We start from the raw sequence: 15,200 nt of genomic DNA, 5'->3' as shown, positions 1-15,200 counted from the left end.
TGATAATGATTTGCCAATTAACTATTAAATATCTGTCAATGGGGTAAAAATAAAATAAAATTTCTGTTTGAATTAAGTTTATTTTTCTGACCCCATTGGCGATATTTGATCTTGTCTTAAGCACAAACTCACTTTATTTTTTTTGAGCAATGTTATCAGTAAACTGAATATTTTTCCTCTCCAGTAGCCTACATGTATCTTGATTTAAGAATGTTTAGATATTTGTGCTGTAAAACGAGGCAGAAACACTGAGGAATAGTTTTTTGCTGTGAGCTGAAGCGGTCTGTGCAAATGTGTTCCTGAATCAACATCTTTTGTCCTGAAACATTCCTGTTAAACATTAACTCCAGCTCAAATCAAAGTGAAATGAAAGATTGATGAGTGTTTTTCAGCCCTAACCAAACCCTGGCGTCTGATTGGCTGACAGGAACAGTAAAAACACGAGGAACAGGTTGAAAGAGGAGAAGTTATTCCTCCTCCTGAGGTGAGTGGAGATCATCTATAAAAGATCCAGTTTAACTAAACCCGCTGTCACGCTGGAATCCTCAAATCTCCTGAAACCTTTCAAACTCTGCCGGGGAAAAACACTGATAAAGTCGACTGTAGACAATAGTTGTATCCCTTAAAACACCAAAATTACATTACAGTAAGTGTTTTTCACTTACCTTGAATGTAACTCGAAACCCTTGCCTCATTTAGTATGTGCGGTTCTATGAATATGCAAATGAGCCCTGCCTCCACTCACTCACTCAGAGATCCACTGGTTGACGATCACATGTTGATCTGATTGGTTACAAGGTAGTTTGTGACGTCAGAAACACCAGCGATTTCAAACCGTGTTTCTGGTTCACTGCAGTTAAGGAGAAAATACTGTGTTGCTTTACCAATATTTTAAAATAATATTATCAGAGTTGCAGCACTTCGATTGGGGAAACAACGTCGATTGGGAAATAAAAATGTGATAAAATATCCTCTCTCTCTCTCTCTCTCTCTCTCTCTCTCTCTCTCTCTCTCTCTCTCTCTCTCTCAGGTGGCGCGCCGCGCGCACTCGTCCGGTTTCTCTCCTTGGTTTCTTCACGGATGTCTGTGTGACGGAGAAACTTTTACAGGACTGGAGACACAGTATCTGAATACGGCTGACAGTTATTATTAATGATGGAGATTATCGGTAATGAGCGACGCGCGAGCTGCTGGGATATTGAACGCGCCGGGTCACGCGCGTCAGGACGCGTCACTCATCAACACTTTCTCCATTAGAACAGCTGGAGCTCAACGGGTACTTCACTATTACCGCACCTTTACCACACTATTACCACCTTTACCACACTATTACCACACCTTTACCACACTATTACCACACCTTTACCACACTATTACCGCACTCACTCTTAACACACACTATATGTCTTCTAGATATACAGTCAAAACAAAAATGATTCAGACATCAGATATAATTTTTGATGTTTTCACTAGTGTGTGCAGGACACTATAGTTCATTTATATAAGTGAGGAGAGCAAAATAAAGTAAACTGTGAGATATTGTACACAATAACTCTTCATACAGCGACTACCAGTGACATTTATAAAAAAATTGAGACCAAAAAAGTTATTTAGACACTCTGAGCCGATCATGTTCTGCTGAAGTGTTTTGTCTGTAACTGCTAATGCTCTTTTTTCACACACACACACACACACACACACACACACACACACACACACACACACACACACACACACACACACACACACACACACTCTGAAGCATTGCTTGGTCACTGGTTGAGCTAAACTGGTATTATCTAATTGTGTAGTTAAATTTACCAGCTGACAGATATTCAACAATTCATGTGTGTGTCAGTCTAACAGAAGTGTGTGTGTGTGTGTGTGTGTGTGTGTGTGTGTGTGTGTGTGTGTGTGTGTGTGAGACAGTCTAACAGAAGGATGGACAAAACCTGTCAAATATCAACTGAGTTCTGCTCATATTTTGTCACCATTTTATAAACTATAGCAAATAAACTGATAATGTGAGGAATGTTGAAGGAGTCTGAATAAATTTAGTTTTGACTGTATGTGTATATATAAGCATTTCCACCAAAGTATGAATACCATGGTACTTTTTTTTTGTTACTAACTTTAAACAGACTTTATATAATATCTGTAACTCGTTTAATATCTCACTGCTGTAATATCACACACATCTTTATTCACGTCTCATTACCACTGACTCCTGCTGACTCCCACATGCACTTGAATGCAGCAGCTGCAGTGTTTCTGTCAGGGGTCAAAGGTTAACTGAGGACTAATGCTGAACTTGAGTGACATCTGACGACATGCACAGGTGTGTGTGTGTGTGTGTGTGTGTACAGGTGCAGTCTTCAGCATGAGAGCCGCTCTGAGCATCAGGTGAGGAGCCTGTCGGATCTGACCAGCTGTTTCTTTAAAGCGTTTGCATTGTTTATGTGTAATACTGTAATACTGTACTCTTGTGTTCGTAGTGTCGCTGTGATCCTGTGGCCGATCTTCACTTGTCTTCACACACACAACCAGAGGAAGGTACTTATGTCTGTCTTTATTACTATTGAGCCGTTTTTGCTTTTATAATACAAACAGTGCAGATTATTACAATGAGTCTCAGAAGAGACATCAAGGCTTCATGATACACACACACACACACACACACACACACACTCTCTCTCACACTCTCTCACACACACACACACACACACACACACACACACACACACACACACACACACACACACACACACACACACACACACACTCACTCTCACTCTCTCACACACACACACACACACACACACAAACACCGTCACACACACACACACACACACACACTCACTCATACACACGCGTACATGACCTCCAGCTGTCTGACCTCTCGCTGACCAGGTCACGCCCTCTGCCCTCTGATTGGCTGTCAGCTGTTGATTGACAGTCACTTGACGAGATCTGGCTCGTGTTCTCTGTGTTAGCGCTCTTCTACTGTCAGTATCAAAACACATCTCATTTTTGTTCCTGTTTATTTCCTCTTTGTGCTATCACTCGTGCTCAGATCCGGTCTGATCCGCAGGCTGGTTCTGATGGAGCGGGTCCGGGGTCGTGGAGCTCGTGGGGCTCGTGGGGTTCGTGTTCGCTCTCCTGCGGCGGAGGAGTTCAGGAGCGGATCAGAGTCTGTCGGGTCGATCCCAGCGGATCAGCGCCAGGCCAGCAGAGACGGCAGGGTCTCGGACATGGATGGAGGTTTGACATGTCTTCATTAGTTCAGCTGAACCACTTTAGCTTCAAATATTTAATAACCCTACTGAGATTTTCACAAGATGTAAAATAAGTCTCTGATGTGTGTGTGAGAGAGAGTTGAATAAATAATCTCTCCACTGATGTGTGGTGTGTTAGGATAGGACAATATTTGGTCGAGACACAACTATTGAAAATCTGGAATCTGAGGAGCAAAAAAATGTAAACATTGAGAAAATCTCCTTTAAAGTTGTGCATTTATGTTCACGATTGTGCTGCATTCACTCACAAAAATACATGTTTTATATATTTACGGTAGGACATTTACTAAATATCTTCATGAACATGATCTTAATATCCTCATGATTTTTGGCATAAAAGAAAAATTGATCATTGTGACCCGTACAGTGTATAGTTGCTATTGCCACAGATATACCCGTGCGGCTCCAGACTGGGTTTGTGATCCCGGGTGACATTTGTAAGTCGCTTTGGATAAGAGCATCTGCTAAATGAAATGTACTTTTCTCTTTCTCTCTCTCTCTGTTCTCTGTTGAAGAAAAGCGAACCGTGGCATCAGTCCGGGGACGCACGCATACGGCAGGATCTCATACGTAACGCCTCTCCTGAAAGATTCTGGCCGAACATCCCGGAACAAGCGGAGACGATCGCCGGTACCCGTCCCGCACCAGAGTTACCGGACTCACGGTGCACCCGTCCACCAGAACCGGCGCGCTCACACACCGGCAGTGCAGACCCGAGCGTACGGCGCGGCACCGAACGCCTCCTGCCCCGGAGCCCAGAACCAGCTCAAGATCTGCAACACCACGGTAGCATCTGCGGAGAAACTGCTGTCACGACTTTTAAAGGCAGTTCCCGTTTTTGTCAAACAGCGACCCCTAGAGTCGCTGTGGAGTACTTGTTTAACGTTACTGTCGTAAACGCCACTCGCGCAGAGCCGTCTCACACTCACGGAGAGTCTGGCCACTCCCTATTAAGTCCTATTTTACCAAAGTTTGGTTGTAGTTCCACCAGAGTTCCACTGGGGGCGATAATGAATAGGAGTCTATGGAGCTAGACGGCTAAATGTGTCTCTTTCAGCCGATTGCCGTTGAGAAATCTCAGATTTGATTGTAGGTTTTGCAAGTTCAACATGGGTTATAGGTCGAAAATTGAATGAACGAGTACTTATGTTCTTTCGATTTCTTACATGTTGAGTTGTTGTTGCCCATAACACGCAACCAGTTCAGAAGCCGGAAGTCTACTGGGAGTGGCAGTTCTCTGGTGCTAGTGTCCTCCATAGAGGCTGCTTCACATGTTGTTGATGTGTGTGACGTCGTGCCGTAGAGCAAGTCGTGATTCACGCGAGATCTGGCGGGGCGCCACCTCTCAAACCGGCTTTGCTATCGCGATGATTCGCCCTATACGAGTTCGTTTACCATCGAAATGACTTCGAAGCTGTTATATGAAGGTACTAATCTTGCATAGTGTGCCTTTAACCCTGGTTTACATCCTCTTAACCCCAGGATAAGGGCACTTTTAACTCTGAGGGTGTGTTCACACTTGGCAGGTTTGGTTTGATTAAAAGTAACTCGATTCGACGACTGAGACATGAACGCAACACGGACCAAAGACATGTAAACGAATCAATAACAGGACATGATGTCATGAGATCAGAATCTTTATTTGTACATTGATACAAAAAGTACAACGAAATTATAATGCAATCTTGAATGTTCTATGAAGACGTGAACGAATTTTTACCAATCGCCATCTCGTAATTATGGTAATTACAACATGTATATATGTATAACACACAATATAATTATAAAGACTGAGGCTAGCGCTGAGTTTAGCATTCGAGCTCAAACTGATGCTGTATAAAAACACTGTAAAGATGGAAGATTTACTCGCAAAAAAAACCCGTGTGTGTGTTTGTGAGTTCTCAGGCCTGTCCGTCATCCAGCAGACCAATCAGAGACGTGCAGTGCTCCTCCTTCAACACGCAGCTCTTCATGGGCCGGCTTTACCAGTGGGAAGCTTTTCACGACGGTGAGCAGATCTCATGTTCAGGCCATGAATAGATATTAATGTTTCATCATTTGATAGATCTCCTTTGCTTTATTATTACACCACCAGTCAGTCAGTATGTTTTTATTCATCAGGGACGCATTAAATTGATCAAAAGTGACAGTAAAGACATTTATAATGTTACAAAGATTCAATTTCAAATAAATGCTGTTCTTTTGAACTTTCTATTCATCAAAGAATCCTGAAAAATAACTGTGTTCAACACTGATAATAATCATAAATGTGTCTTGATCATCAAATTATTATATTATACTGATTTCTGAAGGATCATGTGACACTGATTACTAATGATGAATAAAATTCTGCATTTTCTATATTTAACCCCTTATATTGCCACAGCCATTACATTTTTATTTTATTTTTTTTATTGTTTATTTAAAAGGGACAATGCACATCAATCAACATTTTTTGTTTACACTCAAAATGTAAATGCGTCAGAGTTAGCCAGAGTTAGCCAGAGTTAGCCAGAGTTAGCCAGAGTTAGCCAGAGTTAGCCAGAGTTAGCCAGAGTTAGCCAGAGGGCTAATTTTCATCTGTAGTCCCTTGGCAGATCAACACAGCATCATAGTACAAAAAGAATACATGAAAAACAGAAAACAAATTTAAGAAAATAAATAGATAATAATAAGTACAATACAAAAAGGGGCAGTACCTGAGATAAGGTAAACCTAACTATTGATGATTGCAGTTTTGAGTGTTTTTAATCCATTTCTTAAGTGTACATTTAAATGAGAAATAGCTGGTGCTCTCTCTGAGTTTAATTCAATTCAATTCAAGTTTATTTGTATAGCGCTATTCACAATACATATTGTTTCAAAGCAGCTTTACAGAAAATGCATTTCAAAAATATACATACAAAAATACAGTTAGTTAATCATGAAATTTAGGGCATAACATATCGCCGGCGTTGGGTCGTCTCTTCACAGGCGTCGAGTCGTCTCTTCACAGGCGTTGGGGCATCTGAAGTCTCCATGAGAGGCTGGATACATAACTGGAGCTGACGAACTCTATTTGAGTTATAGGGACAGGCGTCCCGAGATAACAACAAAAAAGGCAGATGGGAAATAATTAGCGTAGCTGCTGTTCATAATATGAATGCATTTGATCTGATTTAACAGTAGTATAAAAGGTATGAGATGCATCATGTGAATGCTTGGCTAAAGAGATGCGTCTTTAATCTAGTTTTAAACTGGGAGAGCGAGTCTGAGCCTCGGACAGTATCAGGAAGGCTATTCCAGAGTTTAGGAGCTAGGTGTGAAAACGCCCTCCCTCCTTTAGTGGACTTAGATATCCTCGGTACGACCAGAAGCCTTGAATTTAGCGATCTTAAAGAGCGCGATGGAATATATGGCGATAGAAGATCTCTTAAATACACAGGAGCTAAACCATTTAGGGCTTTATAGGTCAGTAACAATACTTTGTAATTGATACGGAACTTAATAGGTAACCAGTGTAGTGATGATAAAATTGGTGTTATATGATCATATTTTCTTGACCTAGTAAGAACTCTAGCGGCTGCATTTTGGACTAACTGTAGCTTGTTTACTGAGGATGCAGGACAACCAGCTAATAGAGCATTACAGTAATCTAGTCTCGAGGTCATGAATGCATGAACTAACTTTTCTGCATCAGAAACTGATAGCATGTTACGTAGCTTAGCAATGTTTCTAAGGTGAAAAAAAAAAAAGTTTAGTAGGGAGACAGTTCCAATAATTTGAAGCCCGTACTGAGAAGACTGTTTGGCCAAACTTACTACGTCTATACGGTACAACACAGTCTCCCTGGTAGCTGCCCTAGTTGCCCCGCCACTGCTGTTCTTCTGCTGTATAAATCCACCCAGTGGTGGAGGTGCAAGCCCATGTACAATTTTGAAAATAAGACAGGCATCTAGGTAATGTAAGAAACTGTCAAAATTAAATAAATTATATTTAGTAATGATATTGCAGTGGTGATAGCCGATAGGTTTTTGATCTAAATTTTTTAAAGTTTGCTTATAAAGAGTTTCTATTGGTTTAAGAGTTGTCACATTTGCTTGGGACCAGCTTGTAAAACAATATGATATGTGGGAAAAAATCATGGCATGCATAAAACGTTTGGCTGCCTCTGTGGTTAAATATGGCCTTATGTGTCTAAAGTTAGCCAGATTATATTTGAGGGTATTAGACACCTTTTTAACATGTTTTTTAAAAGTTAAATTAGAATCTAAAATGATACCAAGGTATTTAAAATCGGACACAACCATGAGTTTTTCTCCTTCAATAAAAACATTTAAAACAGTAATATCCTATACTAAACCTAAACCAATCTTGACTAACTATATATCATTTGTAAGCTTACAATCTCTAGTTTACATATTTGGAGACTGATTTTCAAAATAAACACACAGGAGCCGTAATTTATCAATTTGCAGCAAGAATATGTTCGTCCTCCTCAGGCGTGTTCAGCCCTTTATTTTGAAATAGTGATGAACATGAAAAATCATGAAAGAATGGTAGAAACCTCAGTTTGTTTTCATGCCAAGAGTTCAAAAGATAGCATCCATTCAATTGTTTTAGAAAAAAAGGTCTGAAAATGTTTTAAATATGAAGAAAATAATAATAGATTCAGCATTAGTGATGTGTCAGCGAGCTATAATGCACATACGGGATCTTCTGTGTTTCTTAGAGGTTGAATTCATCTCAAAATCTGCCAAACTTCCAACACTACTTCTGAATAGGATGTCTACTTCATAAATTGTATGAAAATTGTAAAAATAATGGTTCAGACTCAAACAACATATGGAGATGAGGCGCCCTTATATGGGCAGTGATGTCCACTAGTGGAGAAGTGTGGTACTGCGCCCAAACTACATCTCACTGAACGCTGATTTCAAGAGATATCAACCTAACATTTGAAACAGCTTGTTCCGATTTTTGCATTTTTAGAGTCCACCAGGTTTTGAAAATATATATTTTATATAAAATATGAATAATCAAATTTTTAACATTGTACATTTTCATAAACTCAAACTTCTATAACTTTTTTTTCTGTTTAACTTTCTTAATTTATTTCACTTCTACAAAAATGTGCCAAATGTCTTCTTCCAAATGTCTATATTCCAAAGCATTCTTGAATTACAACCATTTAAGTTTGGAATGTGCATTTTCATGTCTATTAAAAAAAAGGGGGCGCAGCTTAAGGGGTTAAACTAAATTAATGCTAAATAAATCTTATAGTTTTTCCGTTTTTTGCAGAAACATTTATGATGTTACCCTGGATGACGCACACATTTGTGCTGTTACTCTAATGATCATGTTGCAATTAAAGTTAGTCATATTTCAGTGAGTTAATATTTTGTGCCTCGGGAGATTTTCCCGGCGTGTCGGATCCTGTGGAACGTTCTGGGATTCATGAACCTTGATGCTGCGCCCGTATTTGATTCATGTTCACGTACGTTTATGGTTTGTGTGGATTATTCTTATATCCCACAGGCTGCAGATTAGCTGGCAGTGAAGTTTTGTGTTTTTGACACAAACTAGTGTATTTTCACCACAGGGAACGTTCTCTCAACATTATAAACAAACGTTCTTCCAGTAAAAATATAGAACATTCATTCAAAGATATCGGCCCATTAATACATCATAAAAACATCAGCACAAAAATATTATTTATTCATTATTCATGGAATGTTTTATGTTTTAAAATGTTGTTTCAGAGAAACATTCAAAAGTAATGTTTGAAGAATGATACATGAACATTCAGAAATACAGTTTTCATAACTCATCATGTGTCTCTGCTGTCCTCCTGTGGCTGCGGTGTGTCATTACAGGATTCTGTTCTCATTAGAACTAGAGATCGCCTTTAGCTTTGGGAACATTTAAAGGATTAGTTCACTTTTAAAAACACTTTTGCTGATAGTTTCCTCACCCCGATGTCATCAAGATGTCCATGTCTTTCTTTCTTCAGTCGAAAAGAAATTAAGGTTTTTGATGAACACATTTCTCCATATAATGGACGTCAATGGGCCCCAAACGGGTCAAGGTCCAGATGACAGTGTCAGCGCCGCTTCAACGGGCTTTAAACGACACCAGACGATGAATACGGGTCTTATCTAGCGAAACCATCGGCATTTCACAAATAAATAAACAAGTTTAAGTTTTATAAGCACAAGCGCTCGCCTTGCTCTGTTCTGTGATGCGCGTTCGTGACGTCACGTAATACGCAGTTACGTTGTAAAGGTCACGCTTCTGTGAAAAGTCAAACATTTCTGTCCTGACGAAAATGTTCTTTTAGGCTTTTTAATATTCCAACACCAGGATACACACACGAGATGGGCATTTTAAACGATAAACTGACACAAAGACATTTGAATATGTGTGTACGGTCCTCCGTCCGCACATCTGTAAACACTGACTCGTCAAGCATGACCTTTACAGCGTAACTGTGTATTACGTGACGTCACGAACGCGCATCACAGAACAGAGCAAGGCGAGCGCTTGTGCTTATAAAACTTAAACTTGTTTATTTATGTTTGATATGACGATGGTTTCGCTAGATAAGACCCGTATTCATCGTCTGGTGTCGTTTAAAGCCCGTTGAAGCGGCGCTGACACTGTCATCTGGACCTTGACCCGTTTGGGGCCCATTGACGTCCATTATATGGAGAAATGTGTTCATCAAAAACCTTAATTTCTTTTCCACTGAAGAAAGAAAGACATGGACATCTTGATGACATCGGGGTGAGGAAACTATCAGCAAAAGTGTTTTTTAAAGTGAACTAATCCTTTAATATTCAGCAATATTATTGATCTCCTGCATTATATGAGCTGGACGAGGACATCACGGTTTTCTCCAGAGACGCTGCACTCTTAAAAATGCTGGGTTGTTTCAAACCAACTTTGGGTCAAATATAGACAAACCCAGCCGTTGGGTTATTAAACTAATAACTTTGTTACAACAAAAATGACCTTAAGCTGGACTGTGACGCTATTTTCTTCTAGAAACACACTTTGTTGCATTATTTTCCTGTTATCTCTGTGAAGCTGCTGTGGAACACTGTATAAATAAAGCTGACTTGACTTGACAGTGATTTGAACAAACTCAAATACTAACTATTAAAGGGTCAGTTCCCCCAGAAACATAAACTCTGTCAGTAATGACTCTCCTCCTGTTGTTCCGTCAGACTCTCCATCATCTCCGGGACACAGATGAAGATATTAGTGATTAGATCTGAGAGTGTCTCACTCCTCCAGAGGCTTCTGTTGTAATTTAAACTTGCCGGCCCAGAAAGTTAGTAAAGACGATGTTTACAATAGTCCGAGTGACGACAGCGGCTCAACCTTAAGATTATCAGGCGACCAGAATACTTTCTGTGCGACTTTATTCAACTCTTGATGTTCTTCTGTGTCTCTGAGTGAGTTCACATATCGCTTCTGGGCTGTACATCAGAACGGAGGCTCACTATTGGCCAGCATCACACACATGACCAGCGTCGGCCAATAGTGAGCCTGCGTTCTGACGTACACTACGTGAACTCGCTCGGGTTTGTGAGGCTCTACACTTCTGTGATGATGCTTCTCTTCTTCGGTGTGTCATGATGATCGTGTTCGGTGTGTTTGCCAGTGTCCGGGGGTCAGGCCTGTGAGCTCAACTGTCGGGCCGTCGGCTTCCGGTTCTACGTCCGCCAGTCGGAGCGGGTCGTGGACGGCACTCCCTGCGGACGCAGCGGGACGGCGGTGTGTGTGGCGGGACAGTGTCAGGTAGGACTTCAGTTTATCTCTAAAGCCCGGGACGCAGCAAGCCCACGGTCAGGCTTTGTGTGTCGGCCGGCTCAGTTTCCTCAGTGTGTTCGGGTCGTCGTGAGAGAGAGAACTGAGTGTTTTCTGCGCAAACACACGGCAGGCAAAAACATCGGGTTTTTTTCACTGGTCAATTTAGGGATTTTGGGCAATTTGTCTTCAATAACATCTTCTTTCAGACCTGTGGTGAAAAAAAGTCCAAAATACACATTTAGTCTTTATTTTACTACACTTTGTCTGTTTGCGTCTGTAGATTTCTCTGAAATTCAACAAAAGTTGGCGTTATAAATCATCATGATCCGCGATCTCTGTGTTCTTCCTTTAATCTCACACATCTGGAAAGCTCTCTCTCTGCTGTACAATGCTGTCGGATCCAAATATGGTAATTTCCTTTTTATCAGCAACCAATCGTGAAAGTACAATGGGCATTTAACCCTAAAAGCGAAATCTCATTGGCTGATGTCAATTTCTGACACCCTGATTGGTTCAGATGCATCACGTGACGCGCTCTGACATTTAGATGTGTTGCGTGTCACCATCACGCAAATTTGATCGTGGGAATCCAAAATCGTGATCGTGATTAAAATTAGATTATTTGTGCAGCCCTAGTCTCAAAAACACGGTTTGAAATCGCTGGTGTTTCTGACGTCACACACTACCTTGACCAATCAGATCAACGTGTGATCGTCCACCAGTGGATCTCTGAGTGAGTGAGTGGAGGCAGGGCTCATTTGCATATTCATAGAACTGTGTAACCTATCAGATCAACGTGTGATCGTCAACCAGTGGATCTCTGAGTGAGTGAGTGGAGGCAGGGCTCATTTGCATATTCATAGAACTGTGTAACCTATCAGATCAACGTGTGATCGTCAACCAGTGGATCTCTGAGTGAGTGAGTGGAGGCGGGGCTCATTTGCATATTCATAGAACTGTGTAACCAATCAGATCAACGTGTGATCATCAACCAGTGGATCTCTGAGTGAGTGAGTGGAGGCAGGGCTCATTTGCATATTCATAGAACTGTGTAACCAATCAGATCAACGTGTGATCGTCAACCAGTGGATCTCTGAGTGAGTGAGTGGAGGCGGGGCTCATTTGCATATTCATAGAACTGTGTAACCAATCAGATCAACGTGTGATCGTCAACCAGTGGATATCTGAGTGAGTGAGTGAGTGAGTGGAGGCGGGGCTCATTTGAATATTCATAGAACCGTGTATACTAAATGAGGCAAGGGTGTCGAGTTACATTCAAGATATTGTAAGACAAGGAAAACAACTTTAAATATGTAATAATTTGGGTGATCAAAGATGAGCTTTAATGGATGATTGACTACGGGGAGACTTTAAGAATAATTTCTTGACATTAAATATGATGATACGTGATCCTAATAGAGTCTAACAGCGTGCTAGAGGTGTTTTAGTCACATGTTGACAGTCGATCAGAAGCTCTTCTCTTCTGATGTGTATTCCGTCTGATCTTCCGATCTCTGGTATTCAGACATGCTTTAATTACCCAGAGTTCAGAGCGTCCCGCACGTAAAGACGGTCAGACGCTCACCAGTTGCCGGAGGATCTTTTGTGTTTGTGAGTGAATTAGCCACGCTCGAATCTGCCTGTCGTCCAGCTGTGCTTTTTACAGACATGTCACTTCAGCGAGTCCTGCAGGAACGAGATGTAGCAGACGCCGGAATAACAAGCTGCACACGTCAAGCGGCCGTCTGCGGAGGCTAAAGGGGCGGTGATTATGATCTGACTTTTCTAACTGTAGTGAGTGTGTAATGTTGCTGTGTGATCATAAACAACATCTGTAAAAGCCGTGGGAACTTTCCCCAGGACTGGGAACTGTGGGCTGGGACTCATCAGGGTCTAAATGAAGTTCCGGGTAAATATTTCCCTGTCCGAAAGTCCCTGCTGGCGAGGTAGTGCTTTTCCAAAGTTCAGGAACTTTCGGGGGCGGGACTTGTGCGCTGAACGTGCTGATTGGTTGTGTTCACGCCGCATTTTGATTGGATGACTCCACGCAGCATTCTATTTTAACCGGCATTTTTAAAAATCTATTGCGGTTCGTGGCTTCATGCAGTGAGAGTCTGTCTGCAAATATGGAATTTAAATTTTTTTTTTAAACACAGCCGGACCGACGACGAGATTCAGGCTTTATTAACCCTTTAGAACCTGGAGCTAAAATGAGTGTTTTTCACATATTTCGATTTTTTTACTGTAAAATTCGTGCTATCTTCATGTGCAAGGTGTCATCTTTTTTCAGAAAAAGATTAGCTTTCAACAAATTACAGTTATTGACCATTATTGTGTGTGGTGAGTTTGTAAATAGAATTGAAAAAGACAAAAAAAAAAAAAAAACGAGAATAAATTTTCCGATTTTTATTTAGAAAAAAAAAGAAACTAACACTTTTTAAAGTTGAAAAATGAAGCATAATAATAACTATACAAGTCTTTTTTGTGACATTGGGTTGCACAGTTTTCATTAGGACACTTTTTTTCATACACGCACACATACAAATGCGTCCATCCATATTAGGCACGCACACATACACATGCATACACCACATGTAAAGATACGTGAAAAAGTAACGGCCATCCGCCTCACGTTTCATTAAAAATCATCCCAATCCCCTCTTCTGCGGTCTACCACTTCTGTCACCATGTATTTGTTTGTGTCTTTTATTATTTTATGCAATCCAGAACTCTCTAACCTGCCGCACTTCATATCTCTCGGTTCAAATCCTTCCTTCCCGCTTGGCCAGAAAGCCCGCTGTCATTTGCTGGCGGAAAGCATGAAATTACCGTAATAATACCGCAATATATTGCCGAAAAGCGCATGTTGTCTACTGTCGGGGGCAGTTTGAATGGCTTTGATAGTGCAAACGGTTGAAGAGTTACGGTACAATGAATACAGCTCGCTGATCTGTGTCGGCGCAGACACACTCGGCTCTAAAGGGTTAAGCGTATTTGTGTAGCAGGAGATTTTCTGCGCGTTCGTCCAGCCGTCTCACGGTCGATGTCCACATTTTCTAATTTTATAGCATTACGAGCTTTCTGAACCTGCTTTAGTATCAGTGCTCGTCTCTTTTCTGCCGTTAATTTCCTCGTTAGTAAACGAATACATCACAAACAACCTCAGCACAGTTTGAATCTCCTCCATACTTATTGTAAATGTGGCGCTCAAAACTGATGACTGTCCGCCGCAGACTGGGAGGAGCCGTCGCGCGCAGTTATAATCTTCGGTACTTTAGAGCGCGGTGTAAACGCAGAAAGCAACCGGCCTGGGGCAAAAAGAGTTCCTGGGACAAATTGTTCCGGGTTATTTCGGTGGAAATGCGGCTAAAGTTACAACGCTCAAAGTTCACAGTAAAGGGAGATATTTGCTTTTAAAGAAATAGTTTTTTAAGGACTACAACAAACGGCTGGTAGGAACTACACGACATTCCTCCCGTTAGTGACATCACCAACCCTAAAATTTACATAAACCCCGCCCCCGGAACACGATTTATAGATTATCATGACAGAATATGCTAATCAATGACTAGAAGATAACTCCACATCAGCAACATAAATTCATCAACTAACCATTCAGAAATGTCCTGTTCTTCTACATGTGTCACTTCTTCTTGAGTCTCCGTTTTGAACATAAACATTGACATTTTCAGTGTGTGTGTGTGTGAGGTAAAAGGACACGAGCTCTTGTAGCTCCGCCCCCTGTGCCGGGAGCAGCAGCTCATTTGCATTTAAAGGGACAGACACAAAACGGTGTGTCACTTCTTCTCGAGTCTCTCCATCTTTCTGACTCCGGTTTGAACATAAAAGCCTAAACGGTTTTGAAATTTTAGTAAATTGCAATTTCAGAATTTTTTTATATTTTATTTTAGCTCATCTGAGCTGCTAATACACACACACACACACACACACACACACACACACACACACAAGCTCTTGAAGCTCCGCCCCCTGTGCCGGGAGCAGCAGCTCATTTGCATTTAAAGGGACACACAAAATGGCGCGTTTTTGCTCACCCTCAAAAAGTGTCACTTTAACATGCTATTTTGAGCTAAAACTACACACACA

At 41.2% G+C, this 15,200-nt stretch overlaps 1 protein-coding gene across 2 annotated transcripts in view; it reads left to right on the top strand.

The window, feature by feature from the left end:
* The first annotated feature begins 497 nt into the window (after positions 1 to 497).
* thsd4 (thrombospondin type 1 domain containing 4) overlaps positions 498 to 15,200 on the top strand; it is a 41,091-nt gene continuing 26,388 nt past the window's right edge. Inside the window, exons 1-8 of one of the 2 annotated variants that reach the window (XM_079621775.1) lie at positions 498 to 646; positions 1,031 to 1,276; positions 2,367 to 2,403; positions 2,496 to 2,553; positions 3,074 to 3,261; positions 3,812 to 4,082; positions 5,202 to 5,304; positions 10,945 to 11,081. In XM_079621775.1, coding sequence (XP_079477901.1) covers positions 2,381 to 2,403; positions 2,496 to 2,553; positions 3,074 to 3,261; positions 3,812 to 4,082; positions 5,202 to 5,304; positions 10,945 to 11,081 — 780 coding nt within the window. In that variant the 5' untranslated portion in view covers positions 498 to 646; positions 1,031 to 1,276; positions 2,367 to 2,380. Of the gene's footprint in view, positions 647 to 1,030; positions 1,277 to 2,366; positions 2,404 to 2,495; positions 2,554 to 3,073; positions 3,262 to 3,811; positions 4,083 to 5,201; positions 5,305 to 10,944; positions 11,082 to 15,200 lie in introns of those variants that run through there. The other variant, XM_079621776.1, reaches the window with a different exon arrangement.

The sequence above is a fragment of the Phoxinus phoxinus genome (assembly GCF_949152265.1).
Source record: "Phoxinus phoxinus genome assembly, chromosome: 8".
NCBI lineage: Eukaryota > Metazoa > Chordata > Actinopteri > Cypriniformes > Leuciscidae > Phoxinus > Phoxinus phoxinus.
This window is presented reverse-complemented; position numbering and strand designations above follow the sequence as displayed.